The following is a 19,857-nucleotide window of genomic DNA, read 5'->3' on the forward strand; positions in this document are numbered from 1 at the left end:
AGGCTGTTAAGAGAGAAAAGCAATTAGGACTTACATTAATCATCTTTCTCCTTTGTTCCCTCAGATCCAGCAAAAATGACACACACACACACACACACACACACACACACACACACACACACACGCACGCACACATCCTATTCTCACCAGAGCTTTGAGCCAATCATGAGATGCACAGCTCACATTTCACACACACTGACCAAACCACCACGCGCCACGATTTTACTTCTAGCCATGAGACAGCTAAACAACCAAACAGTACAACCAACAACCATCCCAGGCTTCTTTTTTTTTTTTGGCAAGTCACCCTACCGATTTGTAGCCCAGAGAGACAGCAGTTAGAGCCATGGTGCCCTTGGCAGATGCATTCAGAAATCCACGCGCCCAAAGCAGCTCTGCATGGTGGCGACTGCAGGATCCATTTGCCAACAGGCTCTTAAAGGGTGGTCGGCGGTGATCTCTTTTTTTCCTTCCCTTCCAGAAGAAAGGATAATTGCATCCCAGCCACTCCCCATGCCTGTCGTCTACCCCACTGACCTACATACAGAGAGGGGAGCATCTCCACACACACACACACACACACCTTCCTAACAGACCACAGCCCATTGCATCTATACAGCATCATCAGCTTATGGGAGTCATGTTTATAATAATAATGACCCCTCCATCCAACAAATAGCAGCACAATGCCCCTGTAGGGCATTCGGCCCAGCCAAGTAGATTAATAATTCAGATGCAGTGGTCCTGGGGAGTGATATTGGATCCATCCCTCGGTGCTGTGCCGGTGAACAGAAGCAGTCGCAGCAATGGCCCTGTCAGACGGCCACCAGAAGCAATGTCTGATTTCACACACACACCATACACATACATATATACACACAGACACAGACACAGACACGTAAGATATGGGGCTGCTGTTCAGTGATTGCAGCAAATGGCGAGATGCTGAAAATCATCTCCATGATGTATACCAACTAGCAAGTGGAGAGACAAAACAACATTATTATTATTATTATTATTATTATTATGCTTTACATGTTTCATTTTAATCTTCATTCATGGCACTTTATGACGCTTGTCTGCAAAAAACACTATACAAACTAGATGTAACGCAAAGCGGTAGAAAATAATATGACCGTCGCCCAGTGCTGCACATTGTCTTCGCAAAAAATAAATCACGCTCGTCAATGTCTCCATCTCCTACTCCATCCCCTACTCAACTTTTGTGTATGTAAATGAGTGTGTGCATGTGTGCATTTGCTTTTGTGTATGTTTGTGCTTTTCTCTGTATGTACGCTTGTGAGTGTGTATGTGGGGGTAATGTGTGTATGTGTGTGTGTGTGCTTGCCTGCATATGTGTGTGTGTGTGTTTTATGTGTGTGTGCGCCTGTTCGCTTGTGAGTGTGTGTGGGGGGGTAATGGGATGTGTGTGTATGCACGCATGCGTGCGTGCGTGTGTGCGTGCATGTGTGCGTGTGTTTTTATGTGTGTGTGTGTGGTTGTGTTTATATATGTGTGTGGGTGTGGGTGTGTGCATGGTTTGTGTACAGTCACTAAATTTACACATATATTAATTTATTATATGGTCCCCCGTGAACGGAATTTCACAAAACTCGGCATGCATTCAGAGGGTGTCATAATGATCCTACACTTCAAATTCTGTGCAGTTTTGAACATGTCAACCAAAGATACCTGCGATTACAAGGCCTTGTTTTTTGCTTTTTCATTTTTAACTACTGTAGGTGCCGCTATACCTCACATGAGTGGATATGAGATGGGGCAGATCAAAACGAAAATCAATGGTTCCGTGTCATCTGTGGGGCTGCTGTACATGCCCACCAAGTTTCGTGCAGCCTGGTCTTTCAGTGTCCCGGGAAACATTGACACAAAATTATTGAAGGAAAAAAAAAAAAAAAACGCATTCACGGCGGTCATAATAAAGGTCACTTAATAATATAGACATCTAATGGAAAATGGCTTCTGTCCAGTTCACATAGAAATCCATCTCTGTGCATGAAACTATGCAGAGAGAAGGCAAAATAGGAGGGTGAGAGAGGTTACACAAGATGCCTGTAGTGTGTGTGTTTGAACGAGTGTCTGTGTGTGTGTGTGTGTGTGTGTGTGTGTGTGTGTGTGTGTGTGTGTGTGTGTGTGTGTATATATTTGAAAAGGGAATCACTGTGTTACGGTGTTTCCACAGCAACCCCTCCACCATAAAGTTGCTTGGCTACTTTGGCACATCTCTATAGTAATGTAATTGTGCATCTGGGCCAATTACACTGACGCCTTCTCTTTTCTCTGGGAAATGAAAAGGACAAGAATAAAAAAAAAAGTCCCCATCATCAGTCACAGTGGACGGCCAAGGAGGACATTCTCATTAAATAGTACTGGGCAATACTTTTAAGTTAACCGCTTAAGTAGACAGATATCTAATCCTCAGACATGAGAGTGATATATGACAATGCCACAACTGTTCTCTGCGTTGGCTTCATCAGGTAAACATCTTCAGCAGACAAGCACGGTGGGGGCAAAGACTATCGGCTACTTTTGTCCCCCAAGTGATATAAACCATTCTTTCAAATTGGCATCATGTATAAAAATGCAAACTTATATGAGGCAACTAAGCATCCTCATACCATGCTAAATATATGCTAAAAGATGATCATAGCCAATAAAACCTACAATGCTTGTTTTTGCATTATGAACTTGCCGGTGCCAATGCTTTGTCTATTTATAATAACGAGGCGCTAATTGCACCATTTTCCTGGGCTGCTGTGCCAATGTTGCATGGCTACATATCTAATCTCTGGTACCTCCGTCTGAGTGCTTTCCCAGATGAGAACAGAATACCCCACCCAAAACACCACCACCAAAACTTGCTTAACAGTAACCTTCAAAAGACCTTGCCTTAGCTTTGCAAACCCCTTGTCTTTTGACATAAAAAAAACAATCAGCAAACTGCTCCCGAGCTGAGAAAGGATTAGGTGCGTCACGAAAAGATAGATGGAAACAGCAGCCACACGGCGACAGCGGACGGTCAGAACGACGCGGAGCCGAGGACACCTCTCACTTTTCTGTGCGTCTACATCTCTGTTATGCTCCCGCTCTCTATTGTGGAATGTTCTAATCTGCTATTCATTGCAAGGCCAGGAGGATTCTTCACACAGACGGAGACAGCAGGCAGCTCAACCACTTAAAAACGCAGTTGTCTGTTGCTATGGCAACTGTCTTTTTTTTTTTTTGGGGGGGGGGGGGGGGGGGGGTTACAGGAACCGCTAGTACCTCAAGTTGATAAAAAGGTGAGTTTTTTTTCTCACACACTAATGTACATGTACAACCTGAAGGGGTAAAACAGACAGAGAGAGAGAGAACGAGTGTGAGACTGACAGAAAGAGAGAGAGGAAAAAATGAGAGAGAGAGAGTGAGTGAGTATGTGTGTGAGTGTGCGTGTGTGTGCATGTGTGTTTGTGTATTTGTCTTTGTGCATGTGTGTGTTTGTTTAGCTGAGGGAGAAAGTTGCAGGTCTTCCATGTGAAATGCTGTCGTCAGGTCAAGGAGAGTGCCTTTTACTAGCAGAAGTCCACAGAATCCACTCAAGGCTATGGAGACAGCAATTGTTCACGAGACGCTGAAAAAATGTTTTGCAGTAAGAGCAAACAAGTGTGTCGTGCTCAGCAGAGTAGCAGCCAACACTGTAGCAGCAAACACACAGTCAACACATAACCATACATACATCCACACACACACACACACACACACACACACACACACACACACACACACACACACACACACACACACACACACACACACACACACACACACACACACACACACACACACACACACACACACACACACACACACACACACTTCAGTAGCCACACATTGCTTTGAAATCAAGTCATATTGCTCCATTCCATTGTTTGTGGTGATTAAAGAGATAAAACCAATACTTGAGGAGCATTGCAGAAAATGGCCATCTAAATCTTTGGATGATGACAGAGTAACTCACCAAAAGTTATGAAGATCAATAATGTCTGTTTAATCATGAATTGCTAACTTCTGTTGTTTAAAACTAATGTTTGAACAAAAATAAGAGGGTAAGGATGAGCTAAAACATGATTGTTTGTTTGTTTGTGTGTGTGTGTGTACCACAGGTCCATTTATCAAATCTGTTAAAATTCTCGCTTTCAGACTCTGTTGTTTCACATTTAGATCCTGCATCCATAAATGGAACTTATGATGATAAATGGTGATACTGTGACAATACTGGCTTTGTACCATTGAGGAAGAAGCCGATTCCAACTACTGCCACACTGCCTTTCAAGCAGCAAATTGGAAATTATTATGATGTACATCAAACAGAAAGACTTTTTTCGTGACTCGCTTCATTTATGCAAGCTTAATTAATCTGATAAGTGAATTGTGTCATATAGCTAAGTAGGGCGCCAACCAGACAAATCCTTCCACAGGAATCTGGACTAGACTACATAAAACTTTAAAGGAACACACTAACTTTTTGGGAAATTAGCTTATTTGACGTCTATGTGTGTGTGAGAGAAAGACAGAGAGAAAGAGAGAGAGGCCCCACCAAACATACACCCATACGATTAACAAAAGATCTGCTTTGTCAATATATATCTAATAAAACAAAGTTATGTAAAAGAAAATGAAAATATCAAATCAGGACATGTAGTTGCCGTTTTCACATGTCTTTGATCATGTAAACACACAACTTAAACTAGATTTGCTTGATGGGATCCTGCTCAAGCTGTTGTCTGTAGGATTCATTTGACAGCATTTTGACAAAAACAATAATCCCTGGACCCTAAACTCTCATGTCATATCTCATCCCAGTCCTACCTGCTGCTTACACCACTTCTGTGTGATTTTAGATGAAAAGGAGCAGGAAGATAAGCTTCCCTGCTGGCGTGCAGATATGAAAAGGGTTAGTGACCCGCTAAGCTACTCTGGAGGTCTAAGAGAGCCCGAAATTGCCGTAGTGGTAATTGCTATCGTAATGTTCCCTTTTTATCAAGATGCACATATTCATTCCCCCCACAGTCTATTACAAGTGAATGGGAACTAGGCACCTACTTTGCAAACTTCAGTGGCAATCACAGCAGAAAAGGCGGCCAGCCCTGAGCTGCAAACTGCATAGAGAAAACACTGCACCTGCTGGCATTACACAATCAGTAACCCAGATAGCATTTGACTGTGGACCAGATCTGGTCCGGATGCGTCCCAGAACATGTTATTACACCACAGCCAATGGGGAAGACATTATTCTGTGGCTGACTGACTTGGGACCAGCTCAGCACGTAACTTCATACAACTGACCAAAACTAACAGTGAACTCGGATCAGTACTGAGGCAGCAGCTGAAGCGGATTCTGTATGTGAAGAGAGTTCCACTCACCTCTATGGTATAGGTCTGGTCGTGTTTGACGGTCTCGCCTCTGCGGAGGGTGCGAGCGAAGGTGAACTCCGTCTGGCGGGGCTCTCTCGTTTCGCCTCCCCCGACCTCCTCCCCGCCCGAGGGCTCTAGATCGCCACCTTCATCCCTCACCAGAGGCTCGTCCACTCCCTTCTTCTTTTTCTTCTTCTTCTGTTTCTTCTGGCCGTCAGCATGGGCTTTCCGCTGACGGTACTCGGCCAGCTAGAGGCACGGAGCAAACAAACAGTCATGTCAGACACACAGTCGACGTCCAGACAAATTTCAGCAACCACCACACGTCCCTAAAAAGCATTTCTAGTTTTGTTCACCGTGACTTTTCTCTAGAATATTATTTTCGTTGGCGTACTACATACCGTATTAGTAGCAAGTTTGCAGAATTTGAAGCGAAGCATCCTGCACGCTAGTGCTCGCTGGGCGGCCACAAAGTGACCTCATGCAGGCCATCACGGCTGACAAATTGTGACTGTTGTGTCTGCGTCTAATCTCACAAATGCTTCCTGAGTGGATTAGAGCTCAAGGAATCACCAGCCAGGGCCCGGGATGTACAAACATCCACATATGCCTGTGCTCTGAGTGGCATATGCCCACAGGGCAGCCACCGCACAAGCAGATCTAGAAGGGGACTGAATTTCCCTTCCATCCTTCCACTCCTCCTACACCTTCAATAGCAGCTGACAGAAGGCCTGGAGGAGATCAAGACAAGACCAACTTCTGCCTCTCATTTTGCCAACTCCTCTAACAGTTAATTTTAATGTCTACTGTAATATAAATGTGACTTGACTTGCCCTGAGTGAGGTCTCCACCCCCCACACCAATTGAAGAGACAATGATTCCACATAATGTGTGAAATATTGAATCAAAATGTATAAATCTTTCTTATTAAATAATAATATCTGACATAATTACCTCAAGCTAAAATCCTCTTTTGGTTTATTTCGATCATATAATGTGATATAATTAACAACCACCGAGCCGTTGTTTTAGTAACCATGGCAATTTGTAAACATCACACTCTGCATATTACCCAAGAGACCTTTTTCTCCCTATGACCCAGTGAAAACACAAAGACAACAAAACAAACATGTGCACACAAACACCCACATAGCCATAAGCATGCAAACATGCAAACGCACGCGCACACACACACACACAGACACACACACCTCAAATTCCCACCAGGCATGCTTTGCTCAAACCGAGTGGCCCCTGTAGCTCTTCAGTGAGCCGATTGCATTAGGCAGGCAGGCACGGTGAGTAGTGGAGCACAAGTAGGGTGGAGGTGGAAGCAGGCTAAGTGCACAGCGCTGTGTGAGATGATGGCTAAAACAGTGGGAGGTGACGCAGCGCAGCGTGCTGCACCGACAGACCACGCAGCCAGAGGCAAAGCCCCAGCCTCCAGCCACAGGGCATCAGCGGTGCTAATCACAGCCAGACATGGCTTAGCATGGCTGTCAAGTTTGAGACAGTGGGATACCGTTAGCTAGCTAGCTACCTACCTACCTACCTACCTACCTACCTACCTACCTACCTAGGATATGTTAGGGTTTTTTTTCCTAGAACAATAAACTACTGCAAATTAAAGCTGACATTTAAAATGGACAAAAGAGCCATTGTCTGAGGTCCACAACTAAGAAGCTTGCTTGCTGAGCATTATTCATAATTTACTTTAAAGGTTATAAAGAAATAAAAAATATTATATTTCCAGAGGTTAGCTGCAATTTCACCTGTAAGGTTAAAACTAATTTTTAAGATTTTTTTTTAATTAACTTCAAAATCAAGTTTTATAAGACAAGACAACAACAGAAAGCGAACAAAAAACTTTGTGCTTTGACACAGAAACCCACTGGTGTCAGCACAGCTTGGCTTCACCAACCAATATGTTTCCCATGCACAGGTGTGAGGAACAGCCTTGTTATTCCAGTTGCACCCGCTCTCCCATCCCAGCAGCTACAGGCACGAGCAGCTGCACACCAGGTACAAACACACCAGTCACCCCCCCCAGCCCCCATCACCAGACTTGGAGTTCAGCTCAGGGCCCACAATTTTTTTTAATCTAACCTTCCTGTCGGTAAACATGCCACTGCTGCCCGATTGGCCCACTTGGCAAGACGACGCAATCCACAGCAGTAGGTCTGGGGCAGAGAGTGTCATGTAATCAGATTGGAGCCATCTGAATGCCAACGTGAAGCTCAGTGGGGAGACATAACGGCTCTTATCATAGGGGTGTTATACGGAAACCGTCTGATAGCGCTTCAAGACAGATAAGGCACCATTTAGAAACTCTACTCAGTAGTATATGAGATAGCTCAGACCAAGGGTGGGGTGAAAATGTATTACATATTGTGATAGTTTGCCAAGGATCATGCTGAATCACATCAAAGGACTTTTTTAGATTAGATGGATGTGGAACCTGTTTATAGGCAAAATGGGTGACAAAATGTTCTCACTGTCCACAATATTGCAGTGGTTTAATGCTTGTTTTCTTATTGCTTGATATTTTTAAAAACTTGCACTTTAATAAAAGAGAATATTACTTTAACCTGCACAGAACCATAAAATGAACAATGATATTCAGAATCAAATCATGAGCCGGCTAAATGTTGTGATTTCCCTGGTGCTGGCCGCAGTCGCCACTCAGACCTTTGGTAGCCAATCTGTGCACACTCAGGAGGTCAATCTGAGCGTTTCTGTACAAAAGCTGGGGCACATCTGCCACCACTGCAGAAATGAACTGACTCTGAGAGAAGGGATCCATTCAGATTGATTGAACGTGGCCGGTGAACTTCCACAGGATCCCTTGGCCTAGATTTCCCAGTTCTAGGCATAAAGAGCTTTGTGATGATCAAATACTCTCAACAAACACACACACACACACACTCCCGCATGTACATGTATGCACACACACACACACAGAGACACACAAACAGACACACAAACAGACACACAAACAGACACACAAACAGACACACACACACACACACACACACACACACACACACACACACACACACCTCTGCTCCAGATCAAGACAGTAAGCCTCATGTGTCAGGCGCCGTCCTACCAGATTACTTTTGATGGACTAATACTATTAACAGAGAACCAGCAACACTTAGGAGAATGTTACGTAGCACTCAGGCACTAAAGGTCCTGCACATCTTCATTAGGGATGCAGTCCACACGTCTGCCAATAGTCTGTTGATATTTCAGCTTAAAAGAAAATCACAATTAGAATCGCAGACTGCACGTTTAATATTTAGCCTCTCAAACATCAATGGTTTTCCCCATTTGGATGATAAGGGATTGAGCACATATGCCATTGAAAAACACATTAATGGAAATGGTCCATTTGCAGTCAGGTTCTAGCTCAGGGCAGTAGACCAAAGACAGTGGGATTCGTGTGAAGGATGCTGCCACTGAGGCTGTTTGTTTCGGGTGGGGAGTAATTAAATAGTTTGTGACCCACACTTCGTCAAGCCGCTTGGCGAATTAATTTTCGCTCGGGCACACCAAAATGGGGATCAATTGGTCAACAGGGTAAAGAGCTATTCGTCATATGGCCCACTGGACACACCAGTCTGAAGGGCCGTGTCGAGATCACAACCGACGTGATCGAGCAGCCTGGACTAGGAAGAGGCAATTAGCTCACAGGGCCGTGCTGTGAGGAACAATCAATGGTGAATTAAAAGATCAAAACAGAGTGCTTGGACGTGCACTCTCCAGCCGAATTAGCATTAGCGACCAAAAAAATAAATAAAGTTTGGTCTTGTAATTGGCTGATTTGTGTGTTTGCAGAGTGGGTGCTCTTGTTTCTGAACTGGCTTGCTTACGTAAGATTCAAATCAGGTTTCCCTTGTCCTCCCTTTGGAGTCGGAGTGGGTTCTACATAATGATGCGGCAAAAAAGCAGAAATGGTGAAATCCAATCCATCACATCAAACTGCCCCCAAAACATGGAGAAGGTGCTTCATCTGGCCTGTTCCACAGTCACATCCAAGACTCATTAGTTAATACATATGGCTTATAACAGGACTGGGAGACATAATCTGGAGCTCTGTGGTCATCTCCATCACGTTTATACCCATCCTGTCAGCAATCTCTGGTCATCATGCCAACTTCCCTGCTTGCTGTGACAGACAGAGAATGGAAAAGTAGAACTCTGACATTACCTAACAAGTGAGCCCGACTGGCTGGCTCTGTTTCCGGAACTTCTGCCTTTGGATCAGTTCCTTATGTAAGGTGTTTATTCAAATAAGCCTGTCACTGTGGTGTGACAATCATAGACCACTTGCACTGGGCGAATTAATTATGTCTACGTCTTATAATGTAACCATGGCGACATGGTCCATAAAATAGCCTAATAGTAGGGTTGTCATCAGTGACTCTGAAATGACTTGGCATGCATTAAAACTCGGAAACAAAAGGGCTCAGTCCAAAGCTTTGGCACCAAATTCTCTCCTCTAGGGATTTCCAGAGAAACTCTTAAACATGTCCAATGGCTCAATAAATCTGTGTGCTCATATCGGCCCAAATGGCTTCTTCCAGTGCCATTGAGTATGTGCTATGGACAAATAAAATAAGGATAAAAATACCCTACACCAGAAAACTCTTAATGGCCAGGAGTACATCATTCAAGGATTTATCTGGAAGGATAATCCATGAAAACTATGTTATTTACAAATGAATGTATACAAAAAATGGAAGGAAATGTAACATATTTCAAACTAGGATGACCGGTGTTCCCTATGAAAGGGTGACCAGCTGTCAAAGCCTCCCACAGGACGGCAGACACACAGGGCCCTCAGCAGCTGCTAAAACCATCAACAGTTGGCACCACGGTGTACACAACACAACCAAGAACGTAGCCAAGTAAAGAGGCATGCTCCACCACTTCAAACACATATACACATACACTCTCCTCTCTCTTTCTAGCTCGCCATCTCCCGTTTGCCTTCACTCTCACTCTTTCCCACAATCTGTCTGTCGGTCTGTCTGCTCCTCTCTCAATTACATACACACACACAGACAGACAGACAGACAGAGAGAGAGATGGCATGAGGGAGTGAGAGTGTGTGTGTGTGTGTGTGTGTGTGTGTGTGTATGTGTGAGGGGGATGAGAGAGAGGGAGGATGTAGGATGGAAACCTACAGGGAGAAGGAAGAAAAGGATTGCAGGGGCAAAATAAAAGAAACAACTTCTTGAAACGCTCTTTCATGTGTTTTCTATGGTTATCGTCTCAGATATGACAGAGCGCTGCGTCCCCTATTCCCTGTGAGGGGATTCTCAGTGCTGGCGTGCTAACCGCATACTGCCAGGTCTGTTTAATGTTCTCCTCAGGCACAGCAATGAAGAGGCTACATCCTTGACTTTTTAAAAAATTCAACACAGAATTCTGACAGTGTGGAGAGAGAGAGAGAGAGAGAGAAAGAAAGAAAGAAAGAAAGAAAGAAAAAAAAGAGAGAGACAGAGAGAGAGGGGGAGGGAAAGAGAGAGAGACTGGTCCCTAGGGAACTGCCTGTTGAGTGGCTGGGAGAGAGAGAGAGAGAGAGAGAGAGAAAGTTGGAGGAGTCTCCATGAAGGACAAGGCCAGTATTAGTCACTCTCTGAATGTTAGGTGACATAGAAGGGTCACTAAATTGTGTGTTTGACATTTCATATAAAATGGCAAAAAAGTAGCTGTTAAAAAAGTTTATGCATGCTCTTTCATAGCACAGTCATAACCATTTACGTTGAATATTTTGTTTGTAAACCAGATCTGTGCTAGCCTTGAAAATCCAGACCCAAATTCGAAACATTAAGGGTCTAGCTACAAGTAATGAAAATGGCCCAAGGGGCGGTACCAAGTACGCATTTGAAAATATCACTACACGCAATTAGATAACACTACGACCAATGTTTACTGACCGATTCCGGACGTCGATGCAATTGGATAACACTACGACCAATGTTTACTGACCGATTCCGGACGTCGATGCAATTGGATAACACTACGACCAATGCCTGTAGGAAGAATATCCCACTTGCAAGTTCAGTGTATCCTACCCACCGACCGAAGCAGGATCAGTTTACAGCACAGAGGCAGGCTAACGAAACGCTAGAGATTATTGCAAACGTGTGTATAATGGCAGAGCCAGCGAAGAAGCAGCGAAAACCCTTGACGGAGGATGCAAAGAAAAGGACAAGAGCTTCAGACCGAGTGAGGGGGAGTTTCGTAGAGAAAAAGCATCAGGCTTGCCTGGTGTCCCTTTAAAAGAGTTTGTTGGGTCCCACGGGTAAAAACCTACCTGCAGCCATTTCCCAATCCCCACCCCATCGCCCTCTCTCACTCACTTCCTGTCACTCTTCATGGTCCTACTGAATGAAAGCAAAAAGCCCAAAAATAATCTTTAAAAAAATAAAAATAAATAAATAATGTATTTAACATAATATTATTAAATAATATATATATTATTTCATAATATTATATTAAATACATTATTAAATTATTATTAAATGACAATTATCTTCTAGCCATGATCAGGGCAGTTTGCAGGGTTCATAACTCCATCACTGTAAACTGCTCATTGTACATTAATTGCAATTAATTAGTTCTTTTAAAAACATTGCATCACATGTGGTCACAGGTTCACTTCCCAAAGACACTTGCACAATTTGGATAAAGTGCAGTAGTTTGATAAACAGTTTTTTTTGCCTTGATAACACTATCCTGGTTTGGTGGAGCCTCATCATCTCTTTGCTCTTGCTATGGCTCCATGAAAGGCAAGATTGGGTCTAGGGCATGTTGAAGACTAAGACTTCCAAGTATGTTGTTTCTGTGTGTTCTGCCATTTACAGCCTGCTATGGTCCAAAAAAATGTCTCCACTATGGCACAGGATGAAGCCTCTCACTTGTTTAGTTAAGGTGAAGGGCATGCCAATCCTAGTTCAAAAGCAGATGGAGACAGAACAGGGTTAAGAGAACCACACCTGGTGGCAATAAGGTGGCCAGTTCAGTTGTAATACTGTACTTACTGTTTCAGCTGTAATACCATAGAATAAAGGTTGTACACTATGCAAACAAACTGTGGGCTACTGCTATACATTCCATCCCACCTTATTTGTGATAGCTATGTTTACATTACCTACCTATCAAAACTCTATGAGCGCATGAGAACAGCCTACATGGACAAAGGAATCCATTATGCCGACAAGTAATAGTACATTTGTCTCTGATCTTCCCTTGGTGAGAGGAAATAAATACAGCATCGTTTCACAGCACGATCCACCATCTTCAGAATGCAAAGTCATGGTCATTTAAGCTTCTCAAGAGATTTACAGAAATGACGCGGCAAAGGTCACTTCATTAGACTGTCCTGCAAACCTCTCCACTGCATGCCATGTGCCAGAATGTGTCCCAACTTCCCACCCTCCTTCGTGCACTGCACTACCTCAAAAACACTTTGTATTTTTAGCACCAGCAGTTTAAGCGCCTATTCTATTTTTAGTAGTAGGAAGTCTCATGCTGACACATTCCTCTTAATTTTCTAAATTAAGTAGCCCAAGTAACATGCTAATGGGTCAAGCATATGTTTCACCATTTTATAATGACAAAGCCTACCAGACTTCCAGAAAAGAGCAAGAATTGTGTCAGTGTTTTGTTTTATCTATGTTTAGGGGTAAGGGCAGTGTTTGAACCCTCCCTCTTGACTTGCCCAGCAGGGGGTCAAAATGACCTAATTCAAATCACATGAATCTCTCAAAAGACACTCATATGAAGAGAAATCACAGACATGCTGTGACGCAATTGTCTTGGCACTCGCAGAGGGCATGTCTTGAAAATCCAGTCCTGTCAGCAGTAGCATATAGCATAGGCTACAACCCCAAACCTTGGTTTAATGTGGGTCAATGAATAGAGCAAATAAAGCGTGCATCTGACACTGAACTAACTTCCCTAATATGATAACATGCCGGTGATATGTCACAGTAGAAATTACGAGGCTTTTCACAACATAGCACCCGCACGTTTGACAAAGGAGATTAGCTAGCTAACCCACATACAGTACCCCGAAGCTGTCATTGAGGCGCGTGCCTTGATAACATTGTAGCGACAGCAGTTGGGAGTGGAGTGGGACACGGAAGAGACCCTCTCACGTCAGCTGTTTACGGGACGGCGAGAGTAAATGTAGCTTTTAAAGCGATGACGAGCCATAAAACTACTTCTACAGTTTATGCTTGGTCCTAGACACAATATTTAAGTTATGAAGAGAGCAGGACATTCTTTTAAACGGCGATATCTTACCTTTGCCTTGCCAGCCTCTAGCTTTTTCTGACGCTCCTCGTCTTCCATAACTGTTGTCCCTGTAGCTGTTGGGGAAAGAAACAGGCTTCATACGAATTGTCGCTGAATAGGAGCCAAGTGTTTAAATAAGACAGCATGTGAACACTGAGCAGTCTTATCCCTGGCCCTCACAGCACGTCGGATTCTCACACTAGGCTAAGTGCTGACTCCATTCGACAGCCACATAGTCGGCGCCATGTTATCCACGTAAACACACGAGACTGGTTGAGATGACGTCACGTAGGTGTCTTTCTCTTCCTACTCCCCCCCCCCCCCCTTTTACAAAAGCTTTTTAAATAAAATAAAAAAAACAGGAATGTGAAAAGTTTGAACAGATGCCTATACATTTGTTATACATTTCTCACAAAATAATTAGCCTACTCATAAGAACTTGGAACAACTTAGTAAGGCCTTTGTATTAAAAATTAATGTCTGCAGCTTGAAACCTGTAGGATTAGGCTTGTGATAGGCTTCCTCTACCTAGTATATGGCTACTGAATGTAGCCCATATATTTAAACAGGATGCAGTTCTGAAATATGCTATTGTAAAGCACTCAGGCTTATATTTCAAGCTTACACTATTATACACAGGCTAAATAAAACACCACAGGCCAAGAGAATATTGATAATGGACTAACTCCTGTGACTAATTCTAAAAGCTGTCAGAATGTTAAGTAATTAAAGGGCTTAGTTTAACATCAGTGGGTAACACACAAATGTAAATGAAAATTTGTTCAGAGAAGGGTACAATTTTGTTATGGAAATGTAGCCTATGAGATTGAATTCAGAACATTTTTTGAGATGTCCTACCTAGGCCACATCTTAATGTTTGAAATACTCTTTTCATCTGAAATACAAAAGTAGTGTCAAAAGAAGTCATTACCCTTGATGTCGTCCCCAAAACATAAGAGTTTTTTGCAGATTATGATTTCCGTTGAGTTTCTAGAGACAACAGTCAGTTATAGTCAATGCGCTCAAACATGTTTCGAGTGGCCTAACACATCGTCTTTAAAGTGTTTCTGCTGAACCTACCACCAGCCGGAGATGATGGCCTCGGCCTTCGACTGACGGGCGCTGAACAGCTTATGGTCTGGCAGATCTTGAATTCCACCCATCGTCTCTTGGACATCCTGCACTTGTTCCGTTGGTGTCAGGACAGTGTTCTGGTCACACCTGTGGACCCGTAGGGTTTGTGTGCCACTCTAAGGACGCACAGAGAGTCTCAGTCTATTGCACTGAAGGCCAACTGAAAGTCCTAGCCATCCATTATTGATGCATGAGGAGTGTGGTGTCATCTGGTGTAACTCAAGCAGCACCACCATGAGGGCCGCATACTGTAGACTATTTCTGATCAAAGGAATGGCCATCAAGACATTGTCAAGATGGCTACACAGTCAACATTCAGTTATTTAGCCGTTTCAGGGATATATACTGAGTTAGTTCACTGCTAGTGATAATTTCCAAAGTACTGTGGGTGTTCTATAAGCAGCCCATAAATGGTTAGCAGTGGTTGAAACTGATCTTCAGTGTTATTCATGTGTAGCCTTTCTTATTCCCATGGTAATAAAGAGGGGCAGGGAGACAAAACAAGAGGGCCTTATGATTATTTACGTGATTATAACTGTTTTGGTAATTCCAAGGGACTCACCCAAGAATTTCTGTCCAAGAGCATTATCCCGGTCATTATCCCATTATTACCCATTATCCCATTACTGTGGGTTTATCTAGTTAAATATTTATTCCCTCTCTTCATCTATATCGTATTTTTGAACATAGCACTGTCACTGCAGCCACTTTCCTGAAAGAAACCCTCCCTGAACCAGTCTAATCAGAACCCCATACCTCATAATTTGTTTTGTATTATAGTTTACGTCAAACATGGACAGAAAATTGACATTGTAAAAGGCTGCATTTGGTGCTCAATAACACTGAGTGTGTTCTGTTAGGTGCAAATGAAGCAGAAAGCTTGCGAGAGAACGTTGCGGATGTCTGTGATGAAAAAGTGATTAGGCCTCTCCGACCAGACGGCGCTTCAATTAGTGGTGAGCGAGGATGAGAAAAGGGGACGCACATCAGACACATGCTGGAGGCAGGAGGAAAGGAACACAAGGGAACACAATTTGAATAATGAAGATAGTGTGATAGCGTAGTGGCTTTTTAAATTATGCATGAATGAGGGATTCAACAAGCAGCACATGGAGGCTGAGACTTATTTTACAGGTGGACTCCAGAGGGGACTGAGAAAAGTCAGCTGCATTGCAGCAGAGGGGGCAGACATGATCAACATCTGTTGCCACCCAGAGTTAAAACAATCCATCCTGGACACATGAATGACAGATGCTGTGGCACGTGTATTGTTCTGCTTTCAGTTGAATATAACTCAATATTATAACTACACAATGCATATACAATACAATAATCTCATATGAGACCTGAGAACCAAAACTTAATGTGTAAGTACTAATACCAGCATTCAAAAGTTTGAATAATTACACGTTTAGTATGAAAACCTATACTTTTATTTGTCAAGTAAGGTTTGACAAATGCAAGGTTTATTGAAAATATTATATTAGTCAAGATATTGACAAAGTTTATGCTTGAATATCGCACACTTGCCAGTATTACAGCTTGACTTCTTTTAAAGGTGCAGTCAGTGATCGTACACGATTTCAAGCCCATAATATCTCCAATCTTCTCCTCATGATCCACTTACTGCACATTCCATGAGTACACTGTAAAAGAAAAATGCTCTCTGCCCAGGCTCTGAAAACTGGAAATAAACAAAGTGGGGGCCGCCTGTCCCCAAAACAAAAACGAAACACTGTGTGGAGTTTCTTTGAGAATGCCGAAGGTAGGGGTGAACTACCTCTCTGGGGTAGTTTGGTCCTTGGTTAAAATAGAATGGTTGTTTTGGACCAAAGTGTAATTTTAAATAGAAACATAAACAAACGTTAATTCCTGCACAATTGCTGACTGCGCCTTTAATGGTGCTGTATAATGTGGAGAAATGCTTTGGGTCTCTGTATTGTGGGGTAAAATTGGCACCAGTCAAGTATACCATCCTCACAGAATATGGCATTGTGATAGAAGTATGGTGAAGTGGAGTTATAGCCTACGTACTGTACATACTTATACAGTCAAGAGTTTGGAGACATGCACACACTTATTCATAGCTTTTTCTTTGATTCCTAACTACTGTACATTGTACAACAATACCTACAACATCCAAAATATGACAGAGTACAAATGTCTCGAGAAATATATTATTTCCATTCTATCCAAATATATTAATTCCATATTCTTCACTGTTTACCTCTATGACAACTTTGCATTCAATTTGCATTATTAATACTAACGTCAATTCAATTCAATTCAATTCAAAGGAGCTTTATTAGCATGACTGTTTGGGGACAGTGTTGCCAAAGCTAGTGTTACAGATAACACAGTTACAAATAACACACAATCTTTCTCACTCCAACATATTTTCATTTGTTCTGTGCGTCACAAATCTGATACAAACACAACTTTGATTCAGGGTTCCCACTTTTCATGGAATTTCATGGAATATCAAGACATGGAAAGTCAAGTGATTTGGTCATTTTTGGGCCAATTCATGGAATATCAAGGCTTTTTTTTGTAGCATGTTTAGATTTACCAAGGCATTTATCAAAAGCTATTTTCCATGCAGTATTTTTTATTATGGGACTACCTGAATTTTTGCGCCCATTAGGCCTACCCCCTCTTGCTAGTCAACTACAACCTGCAATCATTTTACAGGCAAGGTAATAATGCATGAGGTCATTATTATTATCATATACTGCCATCTAGCGTACAAATGTGAAATTGTTGAACCTGTTTTTGCGTTGGTTACTCCAAGAAGCTAGGGGTCCTCATTCACAATAACAAACCTACTTCTCAGTAGTAGGCTAGTCCTCAGGAGTTCATCATGGGGCTGAGCGACCGGCGGTCGGAAGTGTAACAAACCCTCTCTAACATGGCATTGAACCGTTTCGGTCTTCTAACAGCACACGCAAGGGCAAGTGAAACATAGACTAGCCTACCTTAGAAATGTGTGTTTTCTCTTCATTTAAAAAGCTGTGACTTTTTGTCGCTTCTGGTAATAAAAGGGGAATGCATTTATTGAGAGTCACACAGAGCTGACAAGTGTGTTCACTCTTGCTGCTACTGCCATAGTTCTACTCGAATAGGAAGATGAAATGTTTATTATAATTAAATAAACAATACATTCATGGCATTCTGTAAAAATATGTTGCGACGTTGACTGATATTTCCCCTCAAGTGTTATCTCTAGCCTATGTAGCTTACCATCTGACGCTAATAGCCTGTTAGAAGCCTGTGCCCACGTCAGGCAAAATAATTGAATAGTTTCTTCTTATCTCAGACACAGAGCTAAATATGGCGCTGCCTCGCATCTGGACTTCCATGAATCTTCAGAGAATTTTCATTCAACCACCCTTACTTGCTTCCCTCCAATGGGTTCGAACCTTGGTCAGTTCTACCCATTCTTCAAATGATGTTAGTGGCAAAGGGACAGAGAACGAGCTACTGCTTGACAACCTGAAGATTCTGGGAGTGGATGTGAAAAAGGCCCGGAAACGGCAACCAGGTGTACTGAGGAAGAACATCACCAATGAGCACGGACTTGTGCACTTCTTGCAAACTAAAGGGGCCAGCCGTGAGGTGGTGGCCAGCATCATTTCACGCTTCCCCCGCTCCATCACTCGCTCTGGGGAGCACCTGGAGGAGCGCTGGCAGCTGTGGCGGAGTGTGTTTCAGAGTGACAATGAGATTGTCAGTATTCTGAACCGCTCGCCCGAGTCTTTCTTCCGCTCCAGTGACAACGACAACTTGGAAAAGAACATAGTCTTCCTCACTTCACTGGGACTGAACTCCAAGGACCTGCATCGACTCCTCACCACGGCACCACGTACCTTCTCCAACAGCGTGGAGCTCAACCGTCAGATGGTGGATCTGCTTCAGGATGTGTGTGCAAGCCTTGGTGGGATGGAGCCTAGTCAGTTCGCCAAGGCTGTCATCTCAAAGAATCTTTACATCCTGATTCGCAGCACGAAGCGGGTCAAGGCCAATGTGGAGTTCCTCCAGTCCTCACTGAGACTGAAGAACTCAGAGCTGCTGGGCCTGCTGCAAGGAAATGGGGCAGAGATCCTGGACATCTCTCATGAAATCCTCAAGAGGAACTTCAGGATGCTTCAGGAGAAGCTGGACTCGGTGGGCGGAACCAAGAAGGATGTTATTAAACTCATTGTGAACTATGCCTCAGTCCTCTTTGTTTCTCCTGGGCTGATGAGCGACAAACTGGACTGCTTGCTACAGGCAGGAATTACAGTGAAACAGATCACGGAAAAGCCAAGGGTCCTAGACTTTAGCCATGAAAACTTGAAGTGGCGTCTAGATGAACTGAGAAAGGTTGGGTATGAGTTTGACCAGAATGGGATTGCTATTTTGGACAGTAGCCGCAAGCGTTTTGAGGCCAAGTTGCAGAAGCTGGATTCTGTTAAGGAGTGAATTTACAACAGTTTTGTTGATTGCCTTAAAAATCGAAGAACATAGTACATGCAGCACAAGTGGACCTTCTCTTTTCATGCACTGTAAGACATAGTTATGCTTGCTATCCAAAAGTAAAATTTCCATAGTGAGGAAACAGAAAAGACTGAACTGTCTAACATGGGTCACAGGCCGATCATGTTTTGTCAGATTTATTCAAAACCCTGTCATAAACCATAAATAAAGAATACCAATACATTTGTATAACCCTGAGTGAGAACTTGATGTTTCTTATCTGTTCTTATTTATTTCGCCTACAATTGTCTGTTGTCTGCTTGTAACATTGTTAGCTATAAATTACCCATATACTATTTTGTGTAAACATTTGAAGTCATTATTTTTCAGAAACAGGATGTATTGGGCTGATCCCTTTTGAGCTTGTGACATGATAGACTAAAAAAAAGATTGATGTTATCTTGAGGTTTGGAAAAACTTTTAGTCACTAGCAGGAGAAAAAACCTTAACAAATACAAATGTAGGATGTTGTGTGTGTCCAGT

The 19,857-nt window shown here is 42.9% G+C and overlaps 2 protein-coding genes across 11 annotated transcripts in view; one reads left to right on the forward strand and one right to left on the reverse strand.

The window, feature by feature from the left end:
• Positions 1-13,975, reverse strand: part of akap9 (A kinase (PRKA) anchor protein 9) — a 78,961-nt gene extending 64,986 nt beyond the window's left edge. For 6 of the 10 annotated variants that reach the window (XM_042076253.1, XM_042076251.1, XM_042076252.1 and 3 more), the window contains exons 1-3: positions 13,735-13,975; positions 5,422-5,661; positions 1-3 (exon numbers count right to left, since the gene is read on the reverse strand). The exon at positions 1-3 is cut by the window's left edge and continues 42 nt beyond it. In XM_042076253.1, coding sequence (XP_041932187.1) covers positions 1-3; positions 5,422-5,661; positions 13,735-13,782 — 291 coding nt within the window. In that variant the 5' untranslated portion in view covers positions 13,783-13,975. Of the gene's footprint in view, positions 4-312; positions 840-5,421; positions 5,662-13,734 lie in introns of those variants that run through there. The other 4 variants (XM_042076247.1, XM_042076248.1, XM_042076255.1 and 1 more) reach the window with 4 other exon arrangements.
• A 3,709-nt stretch (positions 13,976-17,684) lies between these two features.
• Positions 17,685-19,566, forward strand: LOC121695459 (transcription termination factor 1, mitochondrial). The gene is made up of 2 exons (XM_042076318.1): positions 17,685-17,809; positions 18,176-19,566. Exon 2 carries the CDS (start codon positions 18,190-18,192, stop codon positions 19,318-19,320), a length of 1,131 nt encoding a protein of 376 aa, XP_041932252.1. The 5' UTR covers positions 17,685-17,809; positions 18,176-18,189; the 3' UTR covers positions 19,321-19,566.
• Positions 19,567-19,857: the final 291 nt, after the last annotated feature.

Source organism: Alosa sapidissima, chromosome 21 (assembly GCF_018492685.1).
Source record: "Alosa sapidissima isolate fAloSap1 chromosome 21, fAloSap1.pri, whole genome shotgun sequence".
NCBI classification, from domain to species: domain Eukaryota; kingdom Metazoa; phylum Chordata; class Actinopteri; order Clupeiformes; family Clupeidae; genus Alosa; species Alosa sapidissima.

Bases quoted from the DNA above. Each gene is read 5' to 3' on its own strand.
- LOC121695459 (XM_042076318.1), top strand. From the start codon at position 18,190: ATGGCGCTGCCTCGCATCTGGACTTCCATGAATCTTCAGAGAATTTTC.